Genomic DNA, 15,918 nt, shown 5'->3' on the forward strand with positions numbered 1-15,918 from the left:
AGTGCAAATATGAGCGCTGTAGCTTATCCCCTGTGGGTCCAATCCTGCAAAACACTAGGAGCAGGAGTAAAATATGAGGGAACAGTTCCAAATCCCACAAACATCTTGTGGGTTTTGGGTGCAACTCAGCATCAGCAATCCTTAGCAAAACATTTTGTCCTTATGCAAGAACAGGGCAATTATTATCACACCCATTAATAGACTATTCTGGGAAGAGCATTGCTATTGCAGTCTGTGTGGGGAACTTGTGCAATTAATAAAAAGGCAGAAAAGGCAGATGCAGGAGAAAGACTCTGTTTCAACTTTTCAGAGCCTTAGGAAGAAATTCTGATTGGAATTCAGCTATGGGACCATTCCCACTGTTGGAATCTTTATCACTTCTCTTTTCTGAGTGTTGGCCTGTCCAAGTGCATCCTGTTATCATGTGGCAAACAGTGTGTTCAACTCTGTGGCATTCCAGGGACACTCTGCTTTGCATGAAATTATCACCTTTTACAAAGAGCAAATATTTGCCAGGCGGGTCAAACCAGCAGGGTTGCAAAGGCCATTTATAAAAATATCCTCTTTTGGCCTATAAGCAGTGTTAACATGTCAGGCTAAACTGGATCTTTGAGTGAAGCACTACCCAGTGAATGCTCTGTGTCCAACAACTGCAGGCTTATGAGTCTCAGATAGAGCCCATCTGGTGACTATTAAAGGGAATTACTGTACATACAACATGAAAGGATTATAACATTTGGGGAGGGGGCAGTGTTTTGTTTTAAGCACCAGTCCTGTTACTAATTTTGCCTTCAGGATAGGTGTTAAGTTTGAAACAACTACAATTTCTTTACCAAGTACAGTGGAACAGTTTGTGTAGTGGACTCCTTGTGATAGGAAAATGCTGGAAATTTTGGAAAAGCAAAAGAGCCTCAGAACCAGGCTTCATTGGTGGGTTAGCCTGAGCTGCTGCTGATGGCAAGGCTACAGCTTCAGGTCTTGCACAAACCAGTATCCCTGTTGTTGTATCCCTCTGTAATTGCCTGCATTTTTAGCCTTGGTTGTAAGTGATTTTTGGTTAGCACCTCTTACTGTATCTCTGTATAGCAGTCAGTGGCCTGACTGATGACTGGGCTTTGAATCAGTTCTGTATCATTGGCAAAAGTCATGACAGCTCTTCCTCTCTTTGTGCTTTGTTAGGCCCCCCAGGATTGCCGATAAAGTGATTCACCGCCAGTCCGTGAGGCTGGGGAGGACCATCAAGCTCCTGTGCCCGGTGGAAGGCGACCCCCCACCCCTCACCATGTGGATGAAGGATGGACGGACTATCCACAGCGGCTGGACAAGGTTCCGGATCCTTCAGCAAGGGCTGAAAATCAAGGAGGTGGAAAGCGAAGATGCGGGAACCTACATCTGCAAAGCCACCAACGGCTTCGGCAGCACCAACGTGAACTACACCCTCATCGTCATTGGTGAGTAGGGCTGGAGGAGAGCCACGCCTCACCTGCTGTGGGGTAGGGGAGAGACCTGATGTCTGCGTAGCTGTCAGTCATTGCAGATTTGCTTTGCTAATCATTTACTGACCTCCGCTCTCAACTGGCCCTTTCCAGTGTTTGAGGATTGCCAGAGCTGGCTGTGCTGCTGCACATCTTCTGCTGCAGCCGGCTGCAGGCAGATAAGATTGTGCAGTGCCAAAGGTTACAAATAAGCAGAAATGATGTAATAGTCGCTAGGGTCCAGATCACAATGAATTCCACACAGGAAAGGCTGTGCGATAAGGAGAGGTCACACTGATCTTTATGTTTGCTGTTGGAACAGGATAGTTCTCAAAACAAATGTTGAGGCACCCGTTTAAAAATGCACAGCGGGGAGATCCATGTGCTGAGCTTTTGCAAAGCATGGTGTCTTCAGGAATAATAATATTTGGGTTGAAACAAAGCTCAGAGCTGGCATGTAACCCAGGGATGCTCAGCTCCTGAGAAATCCTCTTGAGGGAGGCAGGATTAAAAAGCTTCAAGTACTGTCTCGGTGACCATGGGTTCACTGGCAATGCTTTTGACCATCTACAAAGGGCTTGCTTGGCCCACCAGTGAGATTTTGGGGTCACTTGCTGGGCTGAGCATTCCTGAAGACTCCCAAAGACTCTTTTCAGGGTAACCAGAGATTCCTCTGCTGCAGCTGCCACAGAAATATGTTCATTGATCCTTGTCTGTGAGAAAGGAAAGAGCCAGGTGAAAATCAGCATGTTAGAGGATGCTTAGGGAACAAATTGCCTGATCAGCACCCCAAGTATATTGTCTACAAAGTTCTGTTTCTCTGAGACAGTAGAAATGAGGACAGAGTTTGGGGCAGTTTCCAGCTGCCTACTGATTGGCACTTGGCCTGGTTTTGTTCTATTTCTTCTTCTTCACCTCTGCAGTAGTAGGGCTGCTGTGGACTCAGAGCATGTAGCAAACACTTGGTGCTGCTTGGTGAAGGATTATCACCCGATAGCGGGGTGATTCTTGGAGAATGCACTTTGCTGCACAGCCAGTATAGGATAGAAACCAGAATGTAAATATCTTATCTGGAATGAGATGCTTAGGTGAGGGAAACCCTCTGGTGATATGACCCCTGCAGCATCAGTGGGACAGAGCTGCAAAAGTCATCTTATTGTTTACATAGTTTGGGGATTTGGTTTTCCTTGTTCATCTCTTTCTTAGGCACATTCACCCATTTCTTTACGCTGCAATGAACAAAAATGGTGAAGTGGAAATAGTCATACAGAGTCATGTCTATATACACTCCTTTTGGACGTACTTTCCAGACTGTTTGGTGGGGAGAAAGGAATGCTAAAGGAGCCTGTCCAGCTTGTGCTTTTGCAGTATGTGGAGGTTGCCAAAGTCTTTGATCTTCTGTGTCATGCTGTATCTTCTGTGAAGCTCAGGGGTCAAGCCAGATCCCATTATTCCAAGGCAAAGAGGCATCAAGGCATCTGTGAGTCAAAGAAGGCTCTGCCTTATTCCTGGTAGCACAACCGAAGCAAATGAAAGGGAAAAGCCAGGAGGCACAGGGTAAGAGTTGGACTAGAATTCAGGAAAGATCGAGACAAAAACTCCAATTCAGTCACTCAGGGAAATTGGATTATTGAATTTAATTGTGTTAAGAACAATAGTGTTCTTTATATTTGGCACTGAAAAACCCTGGGCACAAACACCAGTTATTTAGAGCCTCCTTGGGCAGCTATGGAAGGAAATGGCAAACTCCCACTGGCTTCTGTGGGTGTGAGATTGAGCCCTATGCAAACAAATATTGATCACCAAGTGCCAAGAAAAGGATAACTTTAATCTAACTGTGTGGCAGACATATGGGCTGAGGTACCGTTCATCTCCATGCATCTTTTTGTAAAAACCAGTACCTCCTAGACTCTTCTGCACCTTCCTTCCTTGTCTCACAGTGTACCATTGTGCATTCTTCTTGCTCAGACCATTTTTGATGGATTACTTACATCCCTCATCTCCAGTGGTACTGTTGTGTTCATGTGGTATTTCAAACCAATTGCTTTTCACTAGAAGAGTTTCCCCTGAAAACAAATGTTCCCCTTGTGTCTTTCTTGTCAAGCTCTGCAAGTAAACACAAGGAGGTATCACTGACTTATTCTTTCAAAGGACCCAGACATTTAATGCACTGACCAGATGCTCGTGTTCATCTTGGCGAAAATGCTCTTGGTTGAGAGAAAATCAATCTCTTGTTGATTTTTGAGAAGGAGGCAGTGTTTTAAGACCAACTGCGTGTCAGTTTTGACAATGAAGATCAAATTGATGGAGCTTTTTTGTTTGTGCTTTAGAAAGCACAAACTTCATTAGGCAGAGTGGCTTTTTGAACCATATGGCCTCTCTATTCGCCCACTCCTTCAAAGGAGAAAAAACCCTGTTATTCCAGCTTTACTGCTAACACCAAACATGTAAAACCACACAGGTGTGAGACATGGGCAAGGTGGTTAAGACATTAAATTTAGAATAGCATTATTCTAAATGATTCATTAAAAATTGGGACTTGAAAGAATAAAATTCATATTGAAATGAAAACATTCTGGAAATTTGATCAATAATATCTAGAAAATATACAGTAGCTTTTTGAAAGGTTTTGGAGTTATGCTGTGTGCTTTTAACTGAGCTCTGCCACACCACTGGCAAGTAAGAAATTGTCACCTCCGTGCTATATACAGCCTCTCTGCCAGCATTCAGTGCTGTGTGACTCTTACTAATCTTAACTCTTATTGATCTCTGTATTCCATCATGGTACAGAAAACCAACAAAAATCCATGACATTTTGCAAAAGAGTAAAAAGGGCAGTGAATCCACCAACGTTGTTGAGGGCGGGCAGACACGAGGTGAGTTCTATGGTCGGACTCTGCGAGATGTGATAATTTGGGTATAAGCCTGTTTGGATGTTGCTTTGAGGCTTTCAGGACAGTTCTTGCTTGCAACCAGCCAGCTGAGTGCACGAGCAGAGCAGACTTAGGTCTGCCTCTACACGTCTGGTAGATGTGCCTACGCATTGCCTGGCTGGAGAACTTCTCAGTCTGCAAGTGCAGATGAGGTGGATTACAGTGATTTTACAGATGGTAACTAGGACAAAGAGAGACCAGGTGATTAGGCCAAGACCACATAAAATATGAGCTGTGGCTCTGAGTTGTGTCTAAACCTCTTAAATCTCACCATAAAAGACTATTCCTCCTTCATAACACTTACTAAAGCCTCTTCTTCCTAATTTAGCATCTTCCTACTGCTCTGTTGGAAGGGAGTCTTCTCTTATTTTATGTTTTTGATCTTCCTTCTCAGACGTAGATTTTGCCAACCAGATGGTAGCAATTGGTTTCTACCCTGCTTATTTCCCCGTCTTCTCAGGCTGCAGGGCCTGGATCCCAAAGATCCAAGGAATCCTGCTCTAAAACACCCCTGCATGAAATGTAAGCCAGTAAAAGCAGATTACCAGTATAAGGCAAAACTACAATTTCCTCTCTTAGCTATCCTTAATAGTTTTTGTGGCTCACCACAAGATTTGGGATGCCAATTACACTGCAGACAGACTTACAAATGCTGGAAGAGTAACTTTAATCAGTATTAAATCACATTGCAGTTATTAAGTACAATGGTTCCTTATTTTGGAGAATTATGTGTAGCTCATCAAAACAAATGTTCTGTACCTTCCAAAAAAATTATATGTACAACGATTCCCATGACTATCTAATTTTTAAGAGGTTTTTCTGTGGCTGGATCAATTCAGAAGAGCTGATTTATATCCTACAGGTGTGAAAAGTAACATCATTTTGTTTATGCTTGGTTGAAACCTGCGGTTTCTTTATTGCAGAATTAAAAAATTCCTTACCAGTGTATTCTAAAAGGAAACCTAAGGCCAAGGAGGAAGAAACAGTGTTGAATAGCTGCTGCTTATTTGAAAACAGTCCACCTTGTGTGCTGAATGGAGGCATGTTCTGCAGGAAAAAAAATAGCAGGTGGTGGTGTAACTGAAGCCTCTATCGAGCTGCGGCCAGCTTGGAGAAACTGTGAGGTTGCACACATGGAGCCATCACACACTCCAGCCGTCAGGCCTTCCCTGGGAAATCTTAGCCCAAATGGGTGAGATTTTCCTGACTTATAAATAACTCAGAAAACAAAGTATTCTAACAGGGAAGTGCTGGAGAACCTCCATGACCGTCTCCTTCTGCAGTAATAAACAGTATCCCTAGTTCCAGAAGTCTGGACATTCTCTGAAGGGAAAAATTGTTGGTGAACAGCTGTAGGAAGGACTATAGGTAAATATTTATGCTGTAGCATAATGACCTCTTTCAGTAATGCACAACATAGAGGACTTTTCACTTACAGGAGTGTTATGGGCCAAATCCTGCAAGGTGTGCCAGCATTACAACATGCAGGGCTATTGCTACAGGTGCTGCTGGTAAATACTTCATCTTGCATCAGTTGCTCAACCAAGTGATGAAAGATCAAACTGTCTCTGTTTTCACATCTGCATCCATGACTCCTATTACCTTCTGTAGCACAGAAAGAAAAAAAAAGGCAGCAACAAGAGCAGGGTTTGGGATTGTCTCTGCTCTGCAGCCTTCTTGCTTCACTTGATGTTTGTAAACTGCCAAGGACACATCTCACTTGGGTGCAACAGCCTCTTCAGTATTTCTTTTTCTTGCCCTATGTCTCCAACTGCTGCAGTTGTTTATTCTCTTCTTCTTGTGTTTTTGGAGGAAGATTTTGGTGAAGAATCCGTCATCTATTCAGTTCATAATATGTCCCTCTGGTGCCTGGCCCTCTGAGTGACCCTCCATTTGGGTAGAGTAGTAAAGTCTTGATGCAGAGAGCAGGAGGAAAAGAACATCTTGTTGTCCTAAACCTCTGATGGGCTGTTCAGAATTTGAACGACATCTCAAACTAATTTGCTATTTAATGTCTGCTGTCTGTCTGTTGCAATAGATTGCTTTGCGAATCTGCCCTGACATCAGATGATTTATCTTTAAAGTAGCTTTTTCCTGCTGAGCCAGCTGCTATTTTATGCTTTTTTACAGCTTGTCCTAAGACAGCTCTCTTTGATAATAGGCATGTGTGAAAAATTTGCATTAAAATAACCTTTTTTTTTAAACAGTCAGCATAAGTATCCTGAAAAAAAAATCATGGCCATGTCTGAATGGATATTTATTCTAATGTCCTTTTTTTCTGCTCATAGTAGTAGAAAATACTGTGTGAAAAAAATTCAAGTACAGTAAAATATGGTTTGCATTACACTTCTCCAATGAAGTCATCAATCCGTGTCTCAGAACTCATTTACAGTGCAAAAGCTGAGAAAACATTTCTAGCCCAGTCAGGTGCCACCAGCCATCTTGGAAAAGCATGACAAATTCATTTATGTTTGCGTTTTGGCCTCTTAATAAACTCTGGGGACCAGAGAGAGATGTGCTCAGCAAGAACATGTGAATCAATGTTGAGTCAGCAATGTGTGCACCAAGGGTCTGCTAATGCTAAGCAAAAACTGAAATGAGTCAACACTTTAAAAAAAAGGATTAAAAGGTGCAGTTTTTGCATTTGAGAACAAGGTGGTGGAGCTTGTGCTGGTCAGGGTATGGAGTTAGCAGAATGTCTTAAATGCATTTACTTCAACACGAAGTGCAAAGGGCGGTCCATCCAGTGTGGGACCATTAACACAATCAGAGGACACATAATCATGACTAATGATGATTAGTCAGTTGTTATATGGAAATGAAGAGTTCCTCGTGACAATAAACAGTAACAAATTTCTTGTGTTTAATTTGTTAAGGCCCCAATCCAGCAGCTGGATCTACGTTGGTGGCCTCCTGTGCACACGCAGTGTGATTAACACCAGATGAGGATCTGGCCATAGTCACTGGTGCTTAGTGATGGTTATGTTGCTAATTAAAGCTCAGATTGGTTTGGGCCTTTGGGAGCTGAGCAGAAAAGGGGAGCCTACCCAAGGTCTATCCAGGGCAATCCTTGCACAAGGACTCCTTGTCAGCTTGTGGTGTGGTGCCGCTGGGCCACCCTCTGTGGAGGTGCAGAAATGGTTTTGGTTCATAACAAGACCTATCTTAGTGGTGTTGCCAAATGGAGGGGGTCCTGTGTGTCAGTCTGTGAGAAGAGACTGGCACTGGGCATGAACTGATCCCACTGAACAGAAGAGTCAGTGAAATGCTTGGTACGTAAAATGTATTTTCATGTCTTGGTGCAAACTCATAGCTAAAAACTCTTCACTTGGAAATGAAGCTCCTTTTCCACTGGGAGTGACTCATGGTTGACTAATGATGCCCTCACCCAAGCAAGGGCTCTTTCTTCTGAGTGTTTATTAGCGTAGGCATAAAGACACACACCCTGACCAAGCTTGATGTTGCTCAGGGACAGCACAAGCATGTTAAAAGAAATCTAAATGCAACCAGGTATTCCTACCCCCTGAGTTTCAGGGATGCCTAATTTCCTCCTTATTTAGGGGATCCCACTCTGAGTCCAACAAACTCCTTGTCCCCATATATACAGCCTGTTGAGTTCTGTAAAATGTCCACTGTCCTGGGAGAGGAAAGGAGGAAAAAGAAATACGCCAAAATGAAAAGGTCGCTATTGCTGGATTGCTGCAGAGAAACAATTTCAGCAGTTTTCATCATTTTGATGAGTGCTACAGTAGACTGATGTCACAACAGCCCATAACAATTTTGTTCTTGGAAAGATTTCTCCATAAAAAGGTGATGATGTGAGTGCCAGTATTAGCTATAACTATCCTAAAAATGACTGATCAAAAATGTAACACTGAGTGGTTTGACTGATGGTCTTGGTGAATGGGTGTAAAAACCTGGAAAAGATCACAACCGGGCAGCAGTCTTGTTTCTTCCAAGTCCAGATCTGTAATGTAACTCAGTGCTAATGCTGTATAATGTCCACAGTTTTTACAAGATCTTTGTTAGGTTTTATTAGTTTCATTTGATTTTATAACAAACTTTACAATATGCTTATCAATACATCATGTTCTGGCTAACAAAAGCCTCACTGTTTCGAGTAGATCTCTGTTTTCCCTTCGTGAAGCTGTAACGTAGAAGCCAAGTTAAGAAGGTGACAACACCTGTTCACAATTTAAAGGAATTGAAAAGATTTTTTTCCATGGGTGTAAGCATGAAATTCATACATATATGTATGGATATATAATTTCCCCCCGTACTCCATCCTGTGGCAGACTGCGGCAAACCGGAGCTGCAGCCAGTGTAAATTCGAGGCATGCAGGACATATGGATGCATTTAGCCCACAATCCTTTGCAGATGCTTTGGAGTGTGTAGTGGCTGCTACACCCATGCAAATAGCGAGCTGCAGCTCCGTTTGCTGCACGAATATTGTTTGGGAATGGGAGCAATACACAATACCGGGCAGGCTGACATTAAAACTGTGTTTGATCTGAGCAATTTATGGCTTCCTTCTGTTAAACGATATTAATAGAATTAGCCTCTGATCCCAACGAGTTTGTGGTGTACATGTCGGGTTTTTCTCGTCAGTTTGTCTGAGGCTAAAAATGCCTTTTGCCTCTGACTTCATTAATCAGAGCTGTCTATTACAGCCAATGGGCAGAATTTTCCTGTTGACAGTGCAATGCTGATGTGCACAGCCAACAATTGGCCCACATCTATGTATCTACAATGTTTAGAAATGGCTGCATTTGTGAGTAAAGCCAAGACAGTCCCTGGTCCAGGCAGGTGATATGTATGTGTGTGGAAGGCAGGCTTGCAGAAGGTGATCTAGATTCCCAGTCCAGGGTCTGCTGTGACTACAGAATAGTAGTTAAGTCTTTTAATTACTAGCACCCCAAGTAATGAGAAGCCATCAAGCGAGCTGCACACTTGGGCATCAGCAGTTTTGAGATATCTACCATCTTGCCAACCATCCAAGATGACTGTCTTCTCCAAGCAGCAGGATCTTTCTGTTAACTTTCCTACAGCTACTGCTGTCCTCCCCCATTCCTGACAGTTTTTCCTTGGAAGTTGTGCTCCATCCCTCTGCTTCTTGCTGCAGGCAGAGGATGAAGGATTTAGCATGGCCTCATTGGACTCAGAGGACCACTGAAGCTGGGTTGAGCTCCATGGGCGCAGTGTCTCCAGGAAGGTCTGTGCCAGAGCACTGTGCCCCATTCCATGGTCGCAGCTCTGCTGTCCTCAGTTTGCCCAGTAAATACCACAGATGGTGAGTTTTTAGCCAAATTTTGGTCCCTTTGGTATCAGTTAAGTCAGAAATACACAAAAGGCACACTTGTAAATTAAGGCACAGTGAAGAGTATTTATTGTAGAGAGAGCAGCGCCAAGTTGGACTAGTTTATAAGGTGTAGCTTGAATGTTGATTTTGGAGACTCCTTCTTTATGTGTAAGTGCATGTACACAGCACCATTTGCTCACATGCTGCTTCTTGATCCACACATGTAGGTATGTTGCCTGTTAAAATGTATGGTTGTTGAGGAGGTGTATTTTTACATTCCTGTAGGGTCTGGTTCTCTACCTTTCCTGTGCTGTCTTTGGCATCCACATTAAGAAAAAAGATGAAAAAAAGGAAAATAAACCCCAACAAAACCTGCTGAAAATTAGTGTATAAACCTATTTTTAAATTCAATTTATTATTGTTTGATGGGAGGAAGAACATATTCTGTGTTGTGCTTGATGAATAATATCATTGTGCTAGAATGCTTTGATTCTTCTTTCCTTATAATAATGTGAGTTTCACAGTCAGAAGGCCTGAGTGTTTACATTATGCACTTTTTGGCAATAAAATTGGAAAAGGAGAGAAAAAAAAAGTACTAATCCCAGGAGTTCTGAAACCCACACTCCTTCTTAAACGTACCCTGCTAAAGACATTAAGTCCCTTGCAAACATCCATCTATCAGCAGTTGAGAGTTTGTAAAAGGCGTACTTTGTTCTGAACTCCCTGCCCTACTGATTATGCACAGTTCTTTTATTTTGTGAATAGGATGACGACCCCTTAGCCTGGTAATGATGACAGATTTATGTATTTTAACACCCAGACGCTGCCGTATTTGCTGAGGGCTGCCAGACTCCAGCAGTGCTGCAACCGTGGTTTATTTTCATTGTCAGTTTGTGCTGCTTTTTAAGGTGTTCTGCAGCCACTGGAAGCAGCGCCACTGCTGCTTTCAGAGGTTGAGATGTCAGGATGTTAAGAGCATAAGCCACCATCCTTGGACTGTTTCCACCCATAAAATGTCAGTTTTCCTCTGGTCACGCTGGCGGCGTGGAACCTGCTCCTCGCGCTGAAGCCAAGGGAAAGAGGGGAGAAATAAGCAGTAAAAGGAATCAGATAACACAGAGTTTATCCCTTCACTTTCTACTCCCGTGATGTATTTTGCAGCTCTCAAGTTAATGTCTTAAAGAGAACCCTCTTTTAACGTGAAGCAAAAGCAAAGAACATAAACATGCCTTGCAAGTGTAGCTGTTAAAGTGCTGTAATGGGTCAGCACATCTGTCCTCTGCACAGTGCATCTGCCTGTGATTTCTTCTGGGTTGTTTTAAATTACTGCAAGTGGCAAAACAATAGGGAGACAAACAGTAAGGACAATGCTGTTGTTTAATAACAACCTAAATTATTAACAGGCCTGTACAGAAAATATTTCATGTAAATTAAAGAGAAACAAATTATTTTATTTTTCATTGCAATGATCCAGTGCAACAAAGGCAGTTGATGTCTTTCTTTTCTTCTTCTCTTTGAGCTTGCTACAGATATATTTGTTCCTGTGTGTGTATATAAATTTCTTACAGACACACTACAAAGGTTATGGGGCAAAAAATGCAAAGTATGGATTTTTTTTAATCTCTTCATGCCAACCAAGCCACTAAATCTGAGTTTGTCACACAATTGAAATTATACATAGGACTTTTATTGCCTTTTTTTTTTTAAATTTTTTTTTTATTTCCAATTCATTGTTTCCCAGAAAAATGTTGACAAGTTGGTTGAACTATTGGGTTGAGTCCGTTTTCTGCTTGGTTGTCAACAAAGGACTTTGAAATATTTGGGGTTGAATCCTCTGTTGCGAAACTGTTTTGATTTGGAAAAAGCATCACCATCAAATTATTTCTTGAGTTTCATTCAGTCCAGTATTAGATGTTTCTCTTCTTAAAGAGAAGCCAAGTGAGTTGGCATGTTGGTTTTGTGGTTTTTTTTTTTTTTTAACTAGAATAACTTGTGGTGACCTTTCCACAGAAGTAGACAAGGATCTTCATCTCACCTTTGTTGAATGTGCAGCTGGCAGGAGAGGGAAGAACTGGTGATCAAGTCCTCCTTGGTCACTGGCAGGGAACTGGGGGAGTTGGACCCACTTCAGATGCGGGCTGGGATTCCCTGCTAACAATCCCAGGAATCTCATGGAGGAGAAGGATGGCGCCTCCCCACAGCCCAGCCCAGTGTTTGTGCTCTGTTTGCAGTGTCTCCTGACAACTGCAAGCCCACTTCAGCTTCTCCTGGTAGCCCTGGAGTGTGCTTTGGCAGGAGAAACTCCAACCCAGGAGAAAGCTGTGGGAACTGGACATCCAGAGGGTTGTGTCAGCCAAGGTCTCTTGTGAGCTGCTTTGTTTTGAGTGTGGTTTTGTTAATCCCTTTCCTTCAAGGAGGTTTGGAAGATGCAGTAGCCGTTACTTCTGGGAAGTGAATAGTATTGAATTTTGAGAAGCTGGTCTGTGTCTTTGACTTGAAATGCGAGCAAGGTGCTGGGTGTGCTCCTCCCACCCTGACAGACTTGTTCCTGACGTGCAAACCGTGTCCTGCTCACATTAGTGGACTGATTGGCTTTACCTGTAGAAACTCCTTCACCCTATTTCCTCTGGGATCATTTTCAGATCCTCTAGGGAGGTGCCTGAGAAACTCTAATCGCTTCCACTGTAAAAAACACGTCTATGTGACCTTCAAAAAAATGAAGTGGTTCTCTGGGTGCTCTGTCCTTGGATAATTATGGAGAATTTTGTGGTGGCCCCTTGAGACCCTGCCATGATAAACAGACAAAAGGGCAACAGCTTTCAGGGCTAGATTGGTGGAATTGCATCAGAAAGGAATTTGGCCACTCAACATCTTCAGTACTGTCAGCACTCATCTGTATTTCAGATCCCTTTGCCAGGAATGATTTGGATACATTTTACCCTTGTTCTAGGCAAAAGTTGGGTCATGGACATACTCAACTATAAATTAAACTGTTAAACCTTAAATACAGAAATTATGCCTTATATGTGGTTATTGCTATCTGCTTGTTTGACCTGTGTTAGCTTTTCTTAGGATTTTTTGGCCCTCCCTGTGTTCAAAGCTCCACACTTAACAGGAGGGCAGGCTGCATGCTGGACTGACTGCTCACAAGTGACATTTTTGCCACCCTTTAGCGTCTGCAACAAGGGAGGTAATGCTGCAGATCCTGTGACAGCCTCTCTGTTCTTCCAAGGCCATGTTGGCATATCCTGATGGGGAAACTCCTTAAAGTTTCACTGGATCCTTCCTGCCTGATATTTGGAGGAAGCACTCTTATGTGTTTTGAGCCAAATCTGTTCATCTTCACTCATACGCTTTGGACCACAGAAGTAGTTTCAGACGTGAGGAATAAAAGTCAACAAGTTGCCTGCATGTCGTTCCTGTTATTTCAGTGCAACTTTTTTTAAGAGTATTTTATTACTTTTCTTACTGACAGCTGCATCCCTGGAGCACTGTACCAGCTTTTTTGACCTTTAGCACAGGGAGCCTGTTTGCTGTGGGGAAATAACCAGTTTGTTTATTACCTTATGGAGTTCTGACTTACCTGTTTTTTATTTCAGATGTGTCATGACACCTGGTGCCACCCCAGCACTCTGCAGGATGTGCAATGATAGTGATTTAACTTTTGGGGAGGGCATTGCTTTTGGACGTTGTTTAGTTATGGTCCAATGAACTTGGAAGGTATTTTCAAGGCTGCTTACTTCATCCTACCTGTTTTTGGGGATTTTCTATTGTAACGCAGTGGGGTTTCTTCTCCAACCTCAAATGCTAAACCACTACTAAGGTGAGATGATACAGCCAGTGCTCTTTTGATACCTTGGTCTCTGCTCAGAGTGTAAAGTAGCGGGTGGATTTTTAGCCACTGCTTTTCTCAAGCCTATCTTCAAATGTGGCATGACTCAGGCCACGAGTGAAATGCTTTTCATGTTCTCAGTAAGAGAAGAAGTGGACCCCACTTAGAGACCTGTAGTGTTAAAGGAGGATGGTAAACTGAACTTACAGCACTTTATCTCGGGGACCATTAAAGATGGAAGATAAAGGGGAGTTTTTCAAAAGCAGCCAGGCGAGGCTGAGTCAACCCCTTTTGAACAATTCCCATGAACGTCCATGGGATGAGTATTGCTGATGCTGAAAGCTTTTGAAACCTTACCTAACCATCCACTGACACTTCTTGAAAAATGTGTGTACTAAGCACACATTCCTGGGAAAATGTAAGGAGGGTTCACATGTGTTGAATACTGAGGTTCTTTCTCAGAAGCAGGTGTTTTGAAAGGAAATAGAGAGAACAGGTTTCAAAAGCAATTTTAATGAGCTGTGGTGTCTGCCCTAGTCAGCAGGGACAAAATACTTGAGCTGAAGCTGTGTTTTAGCATAGTTTTCTCTCCTGTAAGCATGGCCTGACTGATAAGTTGGCTGTGGCAATAAGCAATCCCCTGATACTGGTCCAACACATTCAGCTGATATGTGAAGTCATGCTGAGCACAAAACCATTGCAAGTTTTGCTGGTGTCTGACTCAGAGGTTATATGATGCTTTGGGATTCAGAATAAGGGAAGCCATTTCTGTACCACCTCTGGATATGAGCTGTAACTGCTGTAACAGTTAAATACAAACTCATAGGAACACGGAAGCTGAGGACTGAGACAGTCCCAGGGTTGCAGTAATCAATTTCCCCCCTTTATGAAAACTCGAGGTTCAAATATCAGGAACACTGTTGCTGGATGTAGTCCATGCATGCAGTTGCCATTGGCTGTGGTGGGAAATCAGTGGAGTTAGTCAGAAGGAATGTATGTGAATGATGAGCAGGGTGCCCCACCCGTGTTGCAGGGCTGCATCCTGATACCTGCCCTCCTTAGCCTTAGGACTGCTAAAATTCATTGGACTCATCTGAAGGGAATGGTTTGTCTTGCAGTTCTACAGGGAGGAAATGAAGGACAGAGAGATGAAGGAGCAAAAGGAGAAAAACATTAGGGGAGGAACTTTTTTTTTTTTTTTTTAAATCCTTCCTTTTCCATTGCAGACATGTTAAGTACTTAACATTTTAAGAGCATCTTCTGACTTAGAAAAGCTGGCAGAGATGGGATTCAGTATGAGTCTGCCAGATTGATTTACAAATCGGCCTTACGAACCCCTGCTGCTTAAACATACCAGAATGCGACAATTAAAGCCAACATCTGGAATTCATTGGTGGAGCTGATCCTAGATAAACATTAAATGAATGTCCATTTCCTTAGCATTGGATTTCCTCTGGCTACCACAGCTTAAGCAGTGTCATCCTATCAGATGGAGCTGATGATGATAGCAGAGCAAATGTCAAAGTCATGAGCCAGATCAATTTGTTCCATCTTTTAGCACTGAAACTAGGACTAGAGCTGGGCAGGAGACACCCACTGTTTTTTATCACTAGACTGTGGGAATGGGTTCTTCATCTCATTAACCTGAGTTAAGCTGTTTGTGTGACTCCCTTCCTCTCCTGTGAAGACAGAATACTGATTCGTTACGTTCATCTCACTCAGGGAACTTCGTCTCAGTCCTTTCTCCTCTCTCTGTTTCCCACAATCCTGTCAAGGTTACTGAAATCTCCTTCCCTTCCACAAATCCAGGGAGGGATTTTGTTTGTTCATTTGTTAGAAACAGAGAAAATCAGCTAATGAATTTGGGACTAACTCCCAAATTAGTCGCTAGTTACATAAGTGGAAGCCATTCACAACAAACACCAGTCTTCCTTTGCAGCAGATCTCGTCCCTGAGGCTTGGCTGAAGGGGTGAGTGGTCAGTGCTGTCCACATCCATGGTGGGTGAGACTGAAAGCCCTGGGGTTTTATCTCAGGCCCAAGAAGAGCTTTCTTATCTTGGCAAGAATCATTTTTCTTTGTGCAGTCTAAACTAACTCATCCTGGGTGAAGTAAAAAGCATCTTTTGGCTTAAAACTCTTGGTCACTTGGCCCCAGTCTCTGACCTCATTGGTCATTAGAGAAGGAAAAAATGTGATGGTCTCTGGGTGGCTTTATTTACATAACCCTTGGTTCCCCCCCTCTGAAGCTGCTCAGTCCTGGATCACTGAAATGAAGCTGGGAAGAGGTGTTTCCATGTAGCCAAACACTCTGGACCCAAACAACCCAAAGAGGCCTTCTATATACCTTCAGCAAAGGCACGTGAAAACACATTTGCTC

General features: G+C 42.9%; 2 protein-coding genes across 2 annotated transcripts in view; one reads left to right on the plus strand and one right to left on the minus strand.

Annotated features, from left to right (window-relative positions):
• PTCD3 (pentatricopeptide repeat domain 3) overlaps nucleotides 1-15,918 on the minus strand; it is an 822,782-nt gene that overhangs the window by 348,250 nt on the left and 458,614 nt on the right. The gene's annotated exons all lie outside the window — the stretch shown is intronic.
• The window catches only part of FGFRL1 (fibroblast growth factor receptor like 1), an 89,816-nt gene that overhangs the window by 117 nt on the left and 73,781 nt on the right, over nucleotides 1-15,918 (plus strand). Inside the window, exon 2 of the mRNA XM_050338458.1 lies at nucleotides 1,180-1,451. Within this exon, the coding sequence (XP_050194415.1) occupies nucleotides 1,180-1,451 (272 nt within the window). The remainder of the gene's footprint in view (nucleotides 1-1,179; nucleotides 1,452-15,918) is intronic.

This window comes from Myiozetetes cayanensis, unplaced genomic scaffold (genome assembly GCF_022539395.1).
Source record: "Myiozetetes cayanensis isolate MyiCay16 unplaced genomic scaffold, myiCay2020 scf7, whole genome shotgun sequence".
Classification (NCBI taxonomy): domain Eukaryota; kingdom Metazoa; phylum Chordata; class Aves; order Passeriformes; family Tyrannidae; genus Myiozetetes; species Myiozetetes cayanensis.